At 45.3% G+C, this 17604-nt stretch overlaps 1 protein-coding gene across 1 annotated transcript in view; it reads left to right on the plus strand.

Moving 5' to 3' along the window:
- DDX55 (DEAD (Asp-Glu-Ala-Asp) box polypeptide 55) overlaps positions 1 to 17581 on the plus strand; it is a 28677-nt gene extending 11096 nt beyond the window's left edge. Inside the window, exons 2-14 of the mRNA XM_011988869.1 lie at positions 2540 to 2590; positions 2682 to 2768; positions 4073 to 4164; positions 4240 to 4302; positions 5330 to 5479; positions 6594 to 6783; positions 10152 to 10234; positions 12151 to 12282; positions 13459 to 13551; positions 14717 to 14831; positions 15641 to 15809; positions 16104 to 16396; positions 16637 to 17581. Coding sequence (XP_011844259.1) covers positions 2540 to 2590; positions 2682 to 2768; positions 4073 to 4164; positions 4240 to 4302; positions 5330 to 5479; positions 6594 to 6783; positions 10152 to 10234; positions 12151 to 12282; positions 13459 to 13551; positions 14717 to 14831; positions 15641 to 15809; positions 16104 to 16396; positions 16637 to 16813 — 1695 coding nt within the window. The 3' untranslated portion in view covers positions 16814 to 17581. The remainder of the gene's footprint in view (positions 1 to 2539; positions 2591 to 2681; positions 2769 to 4072; positions 4165 to 4239; positions 4303 to 5329; positions 5480 to 6593; positions 6784 to 10151; positions 10235 to 12150; positions 12283 to 13458; positions 13552 to 14716; positions 14832 to 15640; positions 15810 to 16103; positions 16397 to 16636) is intronic.
- The last annotated feature ends 23 nt before the right edge of the window (positions 17582 to 17604 follow it).

A 17604-nucleotide genomic window follows, 5' to 3' on the forward strand; every position in this document is an offset into this window, starting at 1 on the left:
TTTTGAGATCGCGTCTCACTCTGTTGCCCAGGCTGGAGTGCAGTGGCGCGATCTTGGCTGACTGCAGTCTCCACCTCCCGGGTTCAAGCAATTCTCTGCCTGAACCTCCTCAGTAGCTGAGATTACAGGCGCCTGCCACCACGCCCGGCTAATTTTTTGTATTTTTAGTAGATATGGAGTTTCACCATCTTGGCCAGGTTGGTCTTGAACTCCTGACCTCGTGGTCCACCTGCCTCAGCCTCCCAAAGTGCTGGGATTACAGGCTGAACCACCGCACCCCACCGATTTTTATTCTTAGTAGCTGAGTGAATGGTGTTACCATTTCCCGAGAATGGCTGGAGGGTGTAGCAGGTTTCAGAAGGAAAGTCAAAAGTTCTTGTTTTTTTTTCTTTGTGTGTGTGTGTGGGGTTTGTTTTTTTTTTTTTTAAATGTTTTTGAGACAGAATCTTGCTCTGTTGCCCAGGTTGGAGTGCAATGGCATGATCTCAGCTCACTGCAACTTCTGCCTCCCGTGTTCAAATGATTCTTCCATTTCAGCCTTCCGAGTAGCTGGGATTACAGGCGTGCATCACCACGCCTGGCTAATTTTTGTGTTTTTAGTAGAGATAGGGTTTCGCCATGTTGGCCAGGTTGGTCTCAAACTCCTGATCTCAGGTGATACGCCCGCCTTGGCCTCCCAAAGTGCTGGGATTACAGGTGTGAGCCACCGTGCCTGGCCACAAGAGTCCTGTTTTTAAACATTGAGCTGGGTACAGTGGCACCCGCCTGGAGTACCATTTACTTGGAAGGCCGAGGTGGGAGGATCCCTTGAGCCCAAGAGTTCAAGACCAGCCTGGGCAACATAGTGAGACCCCCATCTCTGAAATTAAAATAAATAATGGCCGGGCAAGGTGGCTCACGCCTGTAATCCTAGCACTTTTGGAGACTAAGGTGGGAGGATCACTTGAGACCAGGAGTTCAAGACCAAACTGGGCAACATAGGCAGGCCCTATAATAGCAAAAAATTTTTGAAAATAAATGAAGCCTTGAGTTTGAGATGCCCATAAGATTCCTGGGAATGTGGAGAATCTATTTCCAGCAGACAGGGCTGGAGATGGAAACTGGGAGTGCTGTGTTCCCTGCCTAGGGAACCTGGCCTCAGATCCTCAGAGCCTCAGAGCTCATTGTCTAGACCTGTCATCCACTACACAGTCACCAGACACGGCTATAGAGTGCTTGAAATACACTTTGTCCAAATCAAAGTATACTCTGAGTATCAAATAACACAGTATATTTTGAAGACCTAGTATGAAAAAAGAATGGAAAATGTTGATTTTTACATATTGATTAAATGTGAAGGGACAATATTTTTGATATATTGGGTTAAATAAAATATTAAAATTTATTTCACCCATTTCTTTGTACTTTTCTTACTATGGCTACTAGAAAATTTAACATTGTTTATGTGGTTCACATTTTATTTCTATTGGACAGCAGTGGCCTGGAGCAGCGTCCTCACCCTCGGCACTATTGAGTTTTGTGCTGGAAAATTTTTTGTTGTGGGCTGTCCTGGGCATTGTAGGATGTTTAACAGCATCACTGGAATCTGTCCACCAGAGGACATCACCTCCCAACTCTGGCTGTAATTTATTTAGTTACTTATTTTTTTGAGGCAGGGTCTTGCTCTGTTATCCAGGCTGGAGTGTGGTGGCACAGTCACAACTCACTGCAGCCTCGACCTCCCTGGGCCTAGGTGATCCTCCTACCTTAGCCTCCTGAGTAGCTGGGACCACAGGCATGCACCACCACACCCACATAATTAAAAATATTTTCTTTGTAGAGATAGAGTCTCCCTGTGTTGCCAAGGATGGTCTGGAACTCCTGGCCTTAAGGGAGTTAAGGGCCTCCCAAAGTGCTGTAATTATAGATGTGAGCCACCATGCCTGGCCCACCCTGGGTTTTGACAACCAAAAATGTCTCCTTACATTGCCAAATGTTCCCTCGGGGGTTGATAGGGAGGATAGAAATCACTGTGCAGAGGCAGTTGGAATAATATTACATCTGCTGTGATTTAAGTGAGCTCAGGCCCTGGGGACCAGGGCTGAACCCTGGAGGGAGCAGCCGCGAGGCCAAGGCCTAAATCTAATTGAGGTTTAGCTTTTTTGATGCTAAAACCAGGTTTCTTGTAAAGTCTGGAGACCTCTACAGTGCTTAAAATGAGAAGGTTTATTTGAATCTTGATTCTGTGATATTAGAGCTGGAAGGGACCCTAAAACCTAATGTCTTCAACCCCTTCCTGGTTCAGAGAGGGAAGTTGGAGAGACAGGAATAGAATTCAGGACTCCCACCTCCCAGCTCAGCTCACTGTCCCCACACGTCGTCCATGTAGACACAGTTGCCACGTTTGATTCAACTTCTCTATGGTGACTTGGTTACTCAGAGCCCCTTTTGTGGTGGGGTCCACTGTGGCCTTAGCCGCCCATTATGTTCCTAGGACTTCGGTTCTCACCTGTGAAGTGATGACATCCTTTAACCGGTGCTTTGCAATCTCTCCCTTTAGTCTGCAACCATCCCTCTGTTCATGCGAAACAAAGATGTCGCTGCAGAAGCGGTGAGTGTCTCGGGTACGTGCAGCCTGTCCTTGTGTTTTCCCTCACATGAACTCTGAGGAAGAAAAGGAAACCAAAACTCTCTGTTTGCAGGTCACAGGTAGTGGCAAAACACTCGCTTTTGTCATCCCCATCCTGGAAATTCTTCTGAGAAGAGAAGAGAAGTTAAAGAAGAGTCAGGTGAGGACAGTGAAAGTGATTTATTTTCACCTCGTCGTCAGAGTTCACATTGGATTAAGAAGCTGGCTACAAACTTGAAAAAATAGATCAGAAGCCATGGCTCACACCTGTAATCCCAGCACTTTGGGAGGCCGAGTCTGGAGGATCACTGGAGTCCAGGAGTTTGAGACCAGCCTGGGCAACACAGTGAGACTTTATCTCTACCAATAATGAATGAATGAATGAATGAATGAATGAAAGAAACTTGAAGAAAAAAAAGACAATCCTCATTATTTGTGGATTCTATATTTGTTAATTTGTCTGCTCGTTGAAACTTATAACACCCCAGTGGATCCTCGGTGCTTCTGTGGTCATGGGCATGGACAGAGCTGCCTTTTGTTTTACTGCTCAGGTGTAAACAGTGTCCTTTTCGTCATCTATTTAGTGCTATGTTTTTCACCTTTTTTTTTTCCTTTTTTACCTGAGACAGGGTCTTGCTCTGTCACCCAGGCTGGAGTGCAGTGGTGTGATCTCAGTTCACTGCAGCCTCCACCTCCCAGGCTCAAGTTATCCTCCTGCCTCAGCCTCCCAAGTAGATGGGACTACAGGTGTGGACCACCACATCTGGGTAATTTTTTGTATTTTTTGAGGAGAAGGGGTTTTGACATGTTACCCAGGCTGGTCTCAAACTTCTGGGCTCAAGTGATCTTTCCGCCTCGGCCTCCCAAAGTGCTGGGATTACAGGTGTGAGCCAGCGTGCCCAGCCATTTTACACATTTGTTGCTTTATGTTGGTGATTTTGGTTTTTGAAATGGCTCCGTGATGTAGTGCAGTCTAGTGTTCCTGGGCGCAAGAAGGTTATGACGTGCAGAGAGAATCCCCGCACTAGAGAAGCACAAGCTCGGGCATGAGTTAATGTGCTGTTGGCCACGAGTTCAATAGGAATGAATCAACAGTATATATTAAATAGAGTCTTTTAAGCACAAACAGACATAAAATAGAGTTATGTATCGATTGGTTGACAAAAATGTCATGTCCAGAGACTGGCAGGAACCTAACCCTGCGTTTCCCCTGTGAGCAGTGGTTCAGCGTTCACTAATTCAGTGTTCTTAGTGTTAGTGACTTTAAAGAGCATAACTGCAGTGTATGATGACAAGTAACCGTAATTCAAAGTAGTTGATATGTGCTCAGGGATGCTGCTGAGAACGCCCAGTAACTGTGGTTTCTCTGGAAGTTCTCTGTGTGGTGGAGGGCGGAGGGCCTATGAGTTCCTCTCCAGGAGGCCCTTGCGCTGCTGACTGTGTCCCTTCCTTCCATGTGGGCAGGTCGGAGCCATAATCATCACCCCCACCCGAGAGCTGGCCGTTCAGATAGACGAGGTCCTGTCGCATTTCACGAAGCACTTCCCCCAGTTCAGGTGAATTGGATGCAGTGTCCCTGTTAGCCACGGGCTGTTGTTTTGCCGAACTTAAAGACTGTTTTCTTGTTCCAGCCAGATTCTTTGGATTGGAGGCAGGAATCCTGGAGAAGATGTTGAGAGGTTTAAGCAACAAGGGTGAGTTTGCTCATGTCTGCTCATTTATTTGCTGCTCTTGGCACTGAACATAAGAATTGATATGTGAGCTCAGCCTAACTGTGGGTCCCTCTTTCAGCAGTCTCCTCCCCCTGCAAAAAGGTGTTTTCTCCAGGCCAGCTTCCTATGGCGCTTTGCTAGCTCCTTCCCATGAGGGCCTGATGAGTACTTAACTCAGGTTCCTACAGAGGTCAAGAGAACGACGTGAGGATAAATGAGTGGTCAGGATAGATGAATGCGGGACTGGGGGATGGTGAGGAACTGGCCAGTAGCTGCCTGGAATACTCAGCTCCAGTTGGTAGCTGCCTGGCGGAACTGGGCTCAGTCGTGCCAGGTTTTGAATTTTTTAAAAAGAAGATGGAATTCCAGATTTGTGTGTGTTATCTCCTGATTTTTTAACTGTTGGCGTGTAATCCACATTTGAAAAACACATCTTGTAGGTGAGCCAGTCTGAGGGAGCCACATCCGGCCCTGAGTCTGCCAGTTTGTGATCTTTACATAGGGTTCTCTAATTCTGTCAACATTCCCATTTTACATGTGAGCTACCTGGGGCCTACAATGGTTGAGTTAACTTGCGTAGGTCAGAGGTTGGGAAGCTTTTTTTGTAAATGAGCAGATGGTAACTGTTTTCGGCTTTGTGAACCATATGGTCTCCGTCGCAGTTACTCAACTGCTGTTGCAGTGTGAAGGCAGCGATAGGCAACATGTGAATAAATGGGCGTGGTTGTCTGCCAATAAAATACTTGGCAAGGACAGGCAGCAGCCCAGGTTTGGTCTGGGAGCTGGAGTTTGCCAACCTTGCCTGGGTCATAGCCCAGAACCCAGATCCTGTGTCGCCGCAGCGCTCACATTTTCTACCCTACAGCACTCTTTTCCACTCTCATGCTCTTCGTTCTCTTCACTAGGGCTTAAATGACTTTGGAGGGATATGAAGCTTGGTATTTTGGTAATCATTAACCACATTCCCAAGATCCAGAGAGCTTGGTAAATGTTAACTTTCTTTCCAAAGTGGGAACATCATTGTGGCCACTCCAGGCCGCTTGGAGGACATGTTCCGAAGGAAGGCGGAGGGCTTGGATCTGGCCAGCTGTGTGCGATCCCTGGATGTCCTGGTGTTGGATGAGGCAGACAGACTTCTGGACATGGGGTTTGAGGCAAGGTACTGGACTTTGGACTTCACTGGCTTGAGTGGGTGGATGATACTAATACAAAAGGAAAGCAAAATGGAGTTTACCACTTTATGACTAGGTATTTTTATTTTTTATTTTCATTTTAATTTTTTTAAATTAATTTATTTTTTAGAGACAGGGTCTTGTGCTGTAACCGAGGCCAGAGTGCAGTGGCGTGATTATGTTCACTGCAGCCTCAACCTCTTGGGCTCAGGTGATCCTCCTGCATCAGCCTCCCGAGTAGCTGGGGCTACAGGCGCACACCACCATGCCTGTTTTTTTTATTTTTTGCAGCTGGGGTTTTGCCATGTTGCCCAGGCTGTTCTCAAACTCCTGGGCTTAAGTGATCCTCCCACCTCGGCCTCCCAAAGTGCTAGGATTACAAGCGCCAGCCACCATACCTGGCCTAAGTATTTTTATTAACCACATTTTAATTTCAAATCATTAAGTAGTTTGAGCTTTCAAATTCTACCACGTGATTTTTATTCCCGTTCTATCTTTGATCTTAAAATGCACTTTCCTTCAAGTATTTTTTTTTTTTTTTTTTGAGACAGGGTTTCACTCTGTCATCCGGGCTAGAATGCAGTGGCATGATTTTGGGTCATTGCGACCTTTACTTCCTGGGCTTAAGTGAGCCTCCCACCTCAGCCTCCTGAGTATCTGGGACTACAGGCACATGCTATCACGCCTTTTTTTTTTTTTTTAATTTTTGCAGAGACAAGATCCCCTTATGTTGCCCAGGTTGGTCTCAAATTCCTGGGCTCAAGAGATCCTCCCATCCCAGCCTCCCGAAGTGCTGGGATTACGGGCATGAGCCATCACACCTGGCAGTTTTGTTGTTTTTTAATAAACAGTTTAATGGGATGTAATTCACATATCATTATAATTGTATAGTTATATGCTAAAATTTGAGGAACCTTGGAAAAATGAAAGTATAAAGAAGAAACAAAGAATCACCCATAATCTCACCTCCCAGTGTATGTGCTATAAATATTTTGATGGCTTCACTTTCAGTCTTTCTGAATACCTGTTTGGTATCGTGAAGCACTGTGTGTTGATTATGCTGGCAAGTGAGTGGTTAAGTGTGAGCCCTCTTTTTATCAGCATCAACACCATCCTGGAGTTTTTGCCAAAGCAGAGGAGAACAGGCCTTTTCTCAGCCACTCAGACGCAGGAAGTGGAGAACTTGGTGAGAGCGGGCCTCCGGAACCCTGTCCGGGTCTCGGTGAAGGAGAAAGGCGTGGCAGCCAGCAGCGCCCAGAAGACCCCCTCCCGCCTGGAAAACTACTACATGGTGAGTGCCTGGGCCTGCTTCTTACTTCGTGATAATGACCAGTGCTCATTTTATGGAAATTGTACTGGTAGAATAAATATATGAGACCCTGTAGCACATATGAGATGCATTTGGGGACAGAGCTAGGAGAAATGGTCTGGGTGTTCCTGCTCATGAATGAGTAAGTTAGTTAAATTGGGCATAAATGTATTTTAAGCACAGTCTCTAAGGACAGTGTCTCTGAACCTCCTACCCTCAAGTGACAAAATGTTTCTATTTTACATGCTTGGGGTGTGCTGGGTGCAGGCATGATTAAACTCTGTAGTTCCGGGGCCTGTCAGAACAGCCTGTGTCACAGAGAAGGGCATAGTTAGATGTGCAGGTGGAACACAGAAAATCAAGTGACAGACTCACTCCTGAGGAGACTTTGTGGGGTGGAAATAAATGTTCTACTCTGTAAATGTTGTGTATTTTTGACCTGCATCAGATATGTTGAATTTCTTTTTTTTTTTTTTTTGTGACGGAGTCTCACTCTGTCACCCAGGCTGGAGTGCAGTGGCCGGATCTCAGCTCACTGCAAGCTCCGCCTTCCGGGTTCACACCATTCTCCTGCCTCAGCCTCCCGAGTAGCTGCAACTACAGGCACCCGCCACCATGCCCGGCTAATTTTTTGTATTTTTTTAGTAGAGATGGGGTTTCACCCTGTTAGCCAGGATGGTCTCGATCTCCTGACCTGGTGACCTGCCGACCTCGGCCTCCCAAAGTGCTGGGATTACAGGCGTGAGCCACTGCGCCCAGCCTTTTTGTTTGTTTGTTTTTTGTTTTGAGACAGTGTCTCACCCAGGCTGGAGTGCAGTGGCACGATCTCGGCTCATTGCAACCTCTGCCTCCCGGGTTCAAGCAATTCTCCTGCCTCAGCCTCCCGAGTAGCTGGGATTACAGGCGTGTGCCACCGTGCCCGGCTAACTTTTTGTATCTTTAGTAGAGGTGGGGTTTCACCACGTTGGCCAAGCTGGTCTTGAACTCCTGACTTCATGATTGCCTGCCTCAGCTTCCCAAAGTGCTGGGATTACAGGCATAAGCCGTTGTGCCCGGCCCAAATATGCTGAATTTCTAGTAGTAAATACTGGCTGCTAGCTTCTGTAGTTTCTTCACAAGGAAGTAGATGGGCTTTTGGCAATTTGATTGTTTAGTAATGAGGCCACTCCCCACCCCTGTTCTGTTCCGTCCCATTGCTGGGATGGGCCACGAGGCACAAATGCAGAGAGCACAGGCTGCAGGGGAGGCAGCACCATCAGGGCACGGAGGAACCCACAAGCCAGTGCCACTGCTGATGGTACATTGTCCCACCAGCCTGGGGCTGGGACTTTTCTTTCTCTTTTGCAATAAGGTTTTTCAGGTTAAATTTTTCTTTAGGCCTGGAGGGGTTCCCTAGCTCCTGAACATGTCTGCTGTTCAAAATGAAGGAGGCTGGTCTTGAAACCAGAGTGTTCCCATTGCTGTGGACTGTGAGGTTGTCGAGGCTGCTCTCCTGTTTGTGTCAATTTGTAGGCAGATTAAAGGTAGAATGAGTTTCCAAATGAGAAACTGCACCTAGTATAACTGGAGAGTGTTGTCGAGATCAGATAGGCTCATCAGAAGTGGGAGCTGTAGTTGCCATTGATGTTTCTGACAGTCCAGGCTGGGTGAGGGAGGAGGCTAGCTCTTCCCAAGCAGAGGGAAGGACTCTGCATAGGGTAGTGTGGAGAGCCTGGGCGCTAGAGCAGCTAGAGCAGGACTGCCTGGTGCATATCTTGGCTTTGGCCCTTACTAAATTAACCGGTGAACTTAGAGGTCCTCACTTGTCAAATGGGGGCCACAGTAGTATACAGCTTCGTAGGGTTGCTGGAGGATTAATTAATTAATCCATGCAAAAATGTTCATGATAGTGCTTAGTACACGGTAAGTATGGGTTGAGCATTCCTAACTTGAAATTTCAAAATCCAGAATGCTCCAGAATCTGGAGTTTTTTGAATGCCAGCATGATGCGGAAAGGAAATGCTTGTTGGAGTATTTTAGATTTCGGATTTCCAGATTAGGGATGCTCAACTGGTAAGTATAGTGCAGCTATTCCAAAATCTGAAAGAATTCAAAAGCCAAAAAACACTTCAAGTCCCAGGGACCTTGGATGAGGGATACTCGTACTAATGTTAGCTTTGGACACCCACTGTGGCTACTGTTGCGTTCTGTTGTTTTGCATTCGTTTTGCATTTAGAGATGGCTGAGTACATGAGAAAAAATTCCAAACTGGGCATTTGGTTTTGGTAAAAATAGGATGAATGCATTCAGGTAAATTTAATGTCTCTAATTTGGGAGTTTGAATGGAGGACTTGATTGCATTATGAAAAAAAAGCAGTGGGGTCTGAGTCCATGGAAGCCTTTTAAATAATTATGTACATTGCTTTCTGGAAATCATTATTCATCTTAGAGCAGTGACTTCTGAACTTGGCATCAGAATTTCCTGGGGGAACTCTTAAATAATATGGATTCTTAGGTCCAATCTCAGACCTACTGAATCAGAATCTGTATGTCGTACCCAAGAATCTGCATTTAAAAAATATATATATATCCTTTGGCTGGGTTAGGTGGCTCATGCCTGTAATCCCAGCACTTTAGAACTGAGGTGGGAGGATCACTGGAGGCCAGGCCAGGAGTTTGAGACCAGTCTGGGCAACATATTGAGAGTGTGTCTCTTAAAAAAAAAAGGAGAAGAAAAGGTAAAATAAATAAATAAATAAAAATCTACTCTGGAGATGGTGTACCAGCTCTCCTGTATATTGGGATTGGGAGTTGGGAACTGTTGCCTGTTGGATGACTATGTTTCTCTGAGCTGTATGATTTTGTGACATACAAATTAACTCATAGAGGCAGCAGCACATGTCGATGTTTACTCTGAGCTAGGTAGACCAGTTAACATTCTGACTAAAGTCTGTCCTACCCATGGGGAAAATGACATTCCTTAAAATTTAATGCTGAAGGCCGGGCGCAGTGGCTCAAGCCTGTAATCCCAGCACTTTGGGAGGCCGAGACGGGTGGATCACGAGGTCAGGAGATCGAGACCATCCTGGCTAACACAATGAAACCCCGTCTCTACTAAAAAATACAAAAAAAAAACTAGCCGGGCGAGGTGGCGGGCGCCTGTAGTCCCAGCTACTCGGGAGGCTGAGGCAGGAGAATGGCGGGAACCCGGGAGGCGGAGCTTGCAGTGAGCTGAGATCCGGCCACTGCACTCCAGCCTGGGTGACAGAAAAAAAAAAAAAAAAAAAAAATTTAATGCTGAAACGGAAAATAGCCATGGGGATTATTATTGCCAAATATGTTTTTTATTAGTTTCCCTTTTTCTTGTGCAGGTATGCAAGGCAGATGAGAAATTTAATCAGCTGGTCCATTTTCTTCGCAATCATAAGCAGGAGAAACACCTGGTCTTCTTCAGGTACTCCTCTGGTCTCTGGTAGGGGCGTCAGGGATTCAGGCAGAATGTGCAGGTGCATGCGGCCTTTGGGTTTTGGATTCCATCTAGCATGGTTCTCTCGGGAATGCTTTTGGCTGCAAATAACTGAAAACCCAACTTTCGTGGTTCGAACAAGGTTGGCTTTATTTTTGTCCTGTAAAAATAAGTCCAAAGGCAGAGGCAGTTTCTCACAGGGGTTTCATGTGTCATTCATGTCAAGATCAATGTTGATGTGATTGATCTTCTCTTCCTGTGTGTCACCTCATGGATTCTGGATGACCACTATTATACCCTGGCATGTCTGCACTGAAGAAAGATAAGGGGGGAAAGGCAGAGGGGGCGTATGGCAATATTAGCTATATCCATGCCTTTTAATCAGTAAAACAAAGAGCTTCCTCAGAAACCCCTCTGCCCTAGCTGACTTCAGCTGTGAATTCATCTTAGGGGCCAAAAGTGGGTCATGTGGTGGCCCCTCACTTCAAGAGCAGCAGAGAAAATGAGCGCACAGCTTTTCTGGCTCTGTGGTAGTGGCCAGCGAAGCAAGAAGTGGTTGGGAATAGTGTTTACCAGCCATCCATGGAGTCCGCCACAGTGCGGTTTTGTCCTGTGGTCAGAAGGCAGCGTAGGAACAGATGCATATGTTCTTTGGACTGGTTGGTTCTTTTCCCCTTTTCTCCAGAGATAAATATGTTGATCTTTAGCAGTACATAAAAAAAATTTTATATTACTTTTCCATGTGTTATCCTACAAATAAAATGCAATATTGACCATGACCCACAGTAAGAAGTACAATTCGGTACACACCCAAACAAGACAATAAAACAAAGGTTTTCACGAAACCACACTCTGCTAGGTGGGATGTTTTCTATTCTGTTCTACTCCAGCTGTTAATTTTTTAAAAATGCTGCTCGAGACACACTAAATTGATTTCAGAACCCACCAGATCTGTGGGTGATGAGGCTTAGTGTGTGAAACACCACTTCGTTACATACTATGTGACTCAAGGTGGAAAGACGGACCAGTCTGGTGGCAGTCACAGCATAGGTGGAGGAACTGAAGTAGACAAGAGTTAGCCCAAACTGGAATGCAGTAGTCTGGTATAGTGGGAGGAGCATTTGACTTGGGTTCTGGTGCTGCCACTTACTCTGTGTTTCTGGTAAGTTTCAGTTCCCTCATCTGCAAAAGGATGGGAAATCACTGGGGAATGCTTCCAGTTAAGGAAAAGGGTCCAGGGTGAGCTGTATTAGAAGGGTGCTGGGTAAGGAACTCACAGATTGAGAGAATGCTGAGTGTCCACCTCCCAGGGAAGGAGGCTCCCTGGCAGGAGTTCATGGGCCATCTGTTTAGGGCATATCTTTATTGGGATGACTCTGCCAACCTCCTTTTTGTCCTTGGATGACTCAGCTCCAAGTCCCAAATATCTGGGAGAAGGGATCTATCTGATTGGTCTAGCTTGGGTTATTTGCTGAGCCCTTGGGAATCCTGCTAATTGGGGAAGAAGCAGTTCCCTAAAGGAAAAGCAGGAATGTTTTTAAATCTTGTAAGACTATTTGTGGCTAAGATGTCATTGCTTTTGTTCTGAATGACTGTTTCACTTCAATTCCTTTTTCGGGGTCAGGGAGATTTCCTGTTAGAACATCTTTAGACAGTAGAATACGTCCTTGGGGGTTTTAACTCATGTTTAAGGTATTTTGTCAAAAGATTGGCCTTTCATTGGCTGAGAGGATTACAGATTGAGAACTCAGTTGTGGATGATTTCCACTGCCATTCTCGTCATTCCCCTAGGGAGGGCTTGTAGTTAGGTTGTGTCTGCTGCAGCTATTGCTCACAGTTCCCCTCTCCCGGTTGTAGAAGGACCACGGTGGTCAGTGACTCTAAGCCCTCTGTCCCTCTTGCAGTACCTGTGCCTGTGTGGAATACTATGGAAAGGCTCTGGAGGCACTGGTGAAGGGCGTGAAGATTATGTGCATTCATGGAAAGATGAAATATAAACGCAATAAGATCTTCATGGAGTTCCGCAAATTGCAAAGGTGGGTGAGCTTCATTGGAGGTAACAGCTTTCCTGCCACACTGCTCTTTCAGGTCCCCAAACACCCCATTCTCCAGTAGCCTGTGCTGTCCGCTTGTGTTGTTTTTCCTGCCTAGAACCCTCTTCTCTCTGTAACCTGGTTATCACATCTCTGTAAATGCCCAGAGCCTCCACTGCCCTGTTGTAATCGCTTTGCCTTTTGCTATGTCGTTTCCCTAGTTACTGAACTTCTGTGCTAGACGGCAGGCTCTGTGACACAGGAGCCCTGTGCATTGTCTTCACTCCCAGATTGCTCTGTGCTTGGCCCAGGGAAGCGTTGTGATGACTGTCAAGCAGCAACCATTTGTCCATTTGTCCTGTTGGTGTAGAAACTGTCTGTGGCTTAAGGGTGGGCACGGTGGCTCATGCCTGTAATCCCAGCACTTTGGGAGGCCAAGGCGGGTGGATCACAAGGTCAGGAGATCAAGACCATCCTGGCTAACACGGTGAAACCCCGTGTCTACTAAAAACAAATTAGCCGGGCATGGTGGCGGGCACCTGTAGTCCCAGCAACTCAGAAGGCTGAGGCGGGAGAATGGCGTGAACACAGGAGGTGGAGCTTGCAGTGAGCTGAGATCCGGCCACTGCACTCCAGCCTGGGTGACAGAGCGAGACTCCATCTCAAAAAAAAAAAAAACAAAACAAAACACTGTCTGCTTATCAGGCTTGTGACTACACAGCAGGGAACTTGTGTCTTCCAATGACCATAACTTGTTTCTGTTTATGCTGACAAATAACAGTTTTCTGTTTTTCTTAATCATTGAACATCTGGCTATATTAAAAGTCCTCTTTTGGGCAAAGCGATATACCTGACTGCGAGGCCTCAGTTACAGAATGAAGTGTCTGTTGTTTTCAGATGGCTACAAAGGATTAGACCCATACAGTTTCGGTTTTCAAATGGAAATCTTGTAATTTTTTAAATCCCTTTGCTGTCTCTCACCTCCCTCCAATTTTTATTGGAATTTATGAAGTCCTAGAGATTTGTAGAAAGAAGAAAAAATCAAAATATTACCTTAAGCATGTGCTTCTGTGAGAAGCTCCAGCACCTGTGTGTCACTGTCATCAAGATCAGTAGGCTGTTTGATGGTGACAAAGATGGTGGCCTCCTTACTCAGAATGCTGTTTTCTCATTTTCTAGTGGGATTTTAGTGTGCACTGATGTGATGGCCCGGGGAATTGATATTCCTGAAGTCAACTGGGTTTTGCAGTATGACCCTCCCAGCAATGCAAGGTATGGTACGAGGCTGCCACCCACTCTCTGTTGAGGAAGTTAGCCTAATGAAGTAGGAATCCTGAAGAAGATAAACAGATAATGATGTTCATTGAAACATTATTTTATAGCAAGCCTCCAGCGTGCTTGGGTCTGCAGTGACCCCGTGCATTCCTACAGTGCTTGCCAGAACAGTTTTGAAACGGTTTGAGGCCTTGCCCTGCTCCATGTAGAGCAAGGTTATAGAAATTTCAGACAATGAGAGAAAACATAAAGCAACAACAAAATATTATGTGAGGCCGGGCGCGGTGACTCACGCCTGTAATTCCAGCACTTTGGGAGGCCTAGGCGGGTGAATCGCTTGAGCCCAGGAATTCACTAGCCTGGGCAACATGGCAAAACCCCATCTCTACAAAAAATATATATACAGATTAGCTAGGCGTGTGTGCCTTTAGTCCCAGCTCCTTGAGAGGCTGAGGCAGGAGAATGGCTTGAGCACAGGAGGCAGAGGTGGCAATGGATTGTGCCACTGCACTCCAGCCTGGGCAACAGTGTGAGACTCTTGTCTCAAAACAAAAACCCATTGTTTTAAGAGGCAAAAATAGGCAAATGGATGAATAACCCATTTGTGGTGAAATAGTGATATTGTATTGGCAGCAATTAAAAGTATTTTCAATTATTTTCAGTTCTTGCAGAAACACACAATAGAATGTCTAAATGGAAAAAAGCAGTACATAACACCACATGTGAAAATTACAACTACTTTCTCCAAAGTCAGCATATATTTCTAAGACATGCATCCACGCATAGGAAGATGCCTGTAAACCCCGAAGTGTTGATGATTACTCCTGAGATTATTGGTCATTTTCATTTTATTCTTTGTATTTTTCATTGTTTCCCAGATTTTCCACTGGGGACCATGTCCCACCTGTCTGATCAGAGAGAAAGATACAAGTTTTACTTAGAGTTCACATTAAATGTTTATTACAGAATCATATCTGTCTGCAGTGCTGGTTTAATTGCCAGTTCTTCTGTTTCTCACACTAGTAAGTGGCCAAGTGCACACTGAGCTGTGGAGGCTAGAGGCTCCCCATAGCATTTTAGCTGCATCAGCCACGTGGCTGGAGCCTGAACTCTGTTCAGCTGTCCTCACCTGGGTACCCATTTCCATCCTGTGTTCTCACAGTGCCTTCGTGCATCGCTGCGGTCGCACAGCTCGCATTGGCCACGGGGGCAGCGCTCTGGTGTTCCTCCTGCCCATGGAAGAGTCATACATCAATTTCCTTGCAATTAACCAAAAAGTAAGCTGCCATCCTTTTTCAGATAGAATGCCTAGTGACGGGATAGCTGGAAAAGTTCTTCTCCAGCATGTGGTCAGCAAATGAAATTACAAATTGCAAACTCACTGGGGCTGGGCTGGTGGTGGCAGTGTGGGGCCCTGTGGTAGTGGGCTTTTTTTTTCTTTTTTTTTTGAGACGGAGTTTCGCTCTTGTTGCCCAGGCTGGAGTGCAATGGCGCTATCTCGGCTCACTGCAACCTCTGCCTCCCAGGTTCAATGGATTCTCCTGCCTCAGCCTCCCAAGTAGCTGGGATTACAGGCGTGCGCCACCACCCCAGATAATTTTGTATTTTTAGTAGAGACGGGGTTTCTCCATGTTGGTCAGGCTGGTCTTAAACTCCCGACCTCTGGTGATCTGCCCACCTTGGCCTCCCAAAGTGCTGGGATTACAAGCGTGAGCCACTGTGCCCGGCCACCCTGGTAGGCTTTAAGGCTGTGGAGGCACCTCGGTCATGGAGTGACCAAGCCTCCTGTGTGGTAGCAGGCCCTGCTGGGATCCAGGCAAGGGGGAATAGAGACTTGTGAATAGAGACCCAGTGTTGCTATACTTTGCTACTAGATTAGGATTGTCATGTGAAATCTGATTTTTAAATTTTCTTTTAAAAATTTAACATACTTTTTTAGAGCATGTGAAATATTTGGGTTGGAATTGGGCTTCAGACCTCAAAAGGTGAAGAGGAATTGTTTTGCTTTTGGTTTTCTTGGCTGTGATGGGGGAGCCCTGGGGATGTGATGCCAACCAGGGAAGGTGAGAATGTGGTGTGTGTGTAGTGCCCCCTGCAGGAGATGAAGCTCCAGAGAAACACAGTGGACCTTCTGCCAAAACTCAAGTCCATGGCCCTGGCCGACAGAGCTGTGTTTGAAAAGGGCATGAAAGCTTTTGTGTCATATGTCCAGGCTTATGCAAAGCATGAATGCAACCTGATTTTCAGATTAAAGGGTAAGTTGGACTTCTTCATGTGATAATGTCTCCATCTTAACCATGTGGTGATCTTACAAGTATGAGATTGCTTTGTCTCATAAAAGGAAGTGTTCCCAGGCTTTGAGTAGACACAGAATAAACTGGCCTCTGGCTGCTGAGTATTCCTTTTAACTTTGTAAAAATGTAATAATTTTCATTCTAATTTAAATGAATTCATTAAACCCTTTGGTTAGAAAAAAATTATATTGTAAGCCATTACTGATTGTTCTAATCCTGTTGAGTGTGCTAACTCTGATCTTCTGATTGAATTAGATCTTGATTTTGCCAGCCTTGCTCAAGGTTTTGCCCTGCTGAGGATGCCCAAGATGCCAGAATTGAGAGGAAAGCAGTTTCCAGATTTTGTGCCTGTGGACGTTAATACAGACACGATTCCATTTAAAGATAAAATTAGAGAAAAGCAGAGGCAGAAACTCCTGGAGCAACAAAGAAGAGAGAAAACAGAAAATGAAGGCAGAAGAAAATTCATAAAAAATAAAGCTTGGTCGAAGCAGAAGGCCAAAAAAGAAAAGAAGAAAAAAATGAATGAGAAAAGGAAAAGGGAAGAGGTAAAGTTTAGTTTTACTTACATTAACTTAGAATCTTGAACAAATATTATTGTAGTCGTTCTTTAAATAGGAATTGTGTGGGGCTCTCAGATTTCTGTTACGTTGGTGACTAGGGCGGGGAATTTGCTGTATTTACGGAAGCCAATCTGAGAGCTTATAGTTCCTGAGTTAAAACTGCTGGTTTCACTAGAACACTATTGCTGAAAAATTTAGTAGTTTATTGGTTTTTTCTGTACTTAGGGTTCTGATATTGAAGATGAGGACATGGAAGAACTTCTCAATGACACAAGACTCTTGAAAAAACTTAAGAAAGGCAAAATAACTGAAGAAGAATTTGAGAAGGGCTTGTTGACAACTGGCAAAAGAACAATCAAGACAGTGGATTTAGGGATCTCAGATTTGGAAGATGACGGCTGATTCCAGTGCCACAGATGAACCCACAAGGGCATAGCTGTTCCCTAACTTGGTGGATGGCTCCAGTTTGCTTTTAATGGAAATCAAAACTTCAGGAGACATCTGAGAAGAATCATGTCTCTGAAAGCTGTCCTTTCAGACGAGGGAGAAATGCAGGATTTCACACTTGGGAATATTTTACTAAAAACATTCCAGTCTTGGCTGGGTGCAGTGGCTCCTGCCTGTAATCCCAGCACTTTGGGAGGCTGAGGCAGGAGGATCACTTGAGCCCAGGAGTTCAAGACCAGCCTGGGCAACACAGCCAGACCCTCTCATTAAAAACAACAAAACAATTCCAGTCTTGAAATAGTCTAACAGAAGAAAATGTACAATTATTTGAGTGTAAATAATAGATGTATTTATTTGTCATGATGGGTCCCATATATAGACCTATGTACATATTATATATATATGAGCTCTTTTTTCTGAGGCTATTTTAGTTATTTTTAATCATAAAGGTACTGAAGTATTCTTGACTTCTGATTTTCAAAACCATTCCTTAGTATCTTTAGGCATCTGACCCCCTGAATGTCCCTGGCCCTGGGCTTCAGTTATCCTTTGATGCCCTGCAGAGGTGGCTAATGTGCTGGGGGTTTTTCTGTGTTAAGAATAGTCCCAGTATTTTTTTTTTTTTGGTGAACAGCTGAAAAACACAGGCATTAAGTCATATTCCGGGAAAGAGAATTACAGTTTTTATGCCTTCTGTTGAATAAATGGTGTCCTGATTGCCTGGGTCTTAAGTGTGTAAATGTAGC

This window comes from Mandrillus leucophaeus, unplaced genomic scaffold (assembly GCF_000951045.1).
Source record: "Mandrillus leucophaeus isolate KB7577 unplaced genomic scaffold, Mleu.le_1.0 Scaffold34, whole genome shotgun sequence".
In the NCBI taxonomy this organism is placed as follows: domain Eukaryota; kingdom Metazoa; phylum Chordata; class Mammalia; order Primates; family Cercopithecidae; genus Mandrillus; species Mandrillus leucophaeus.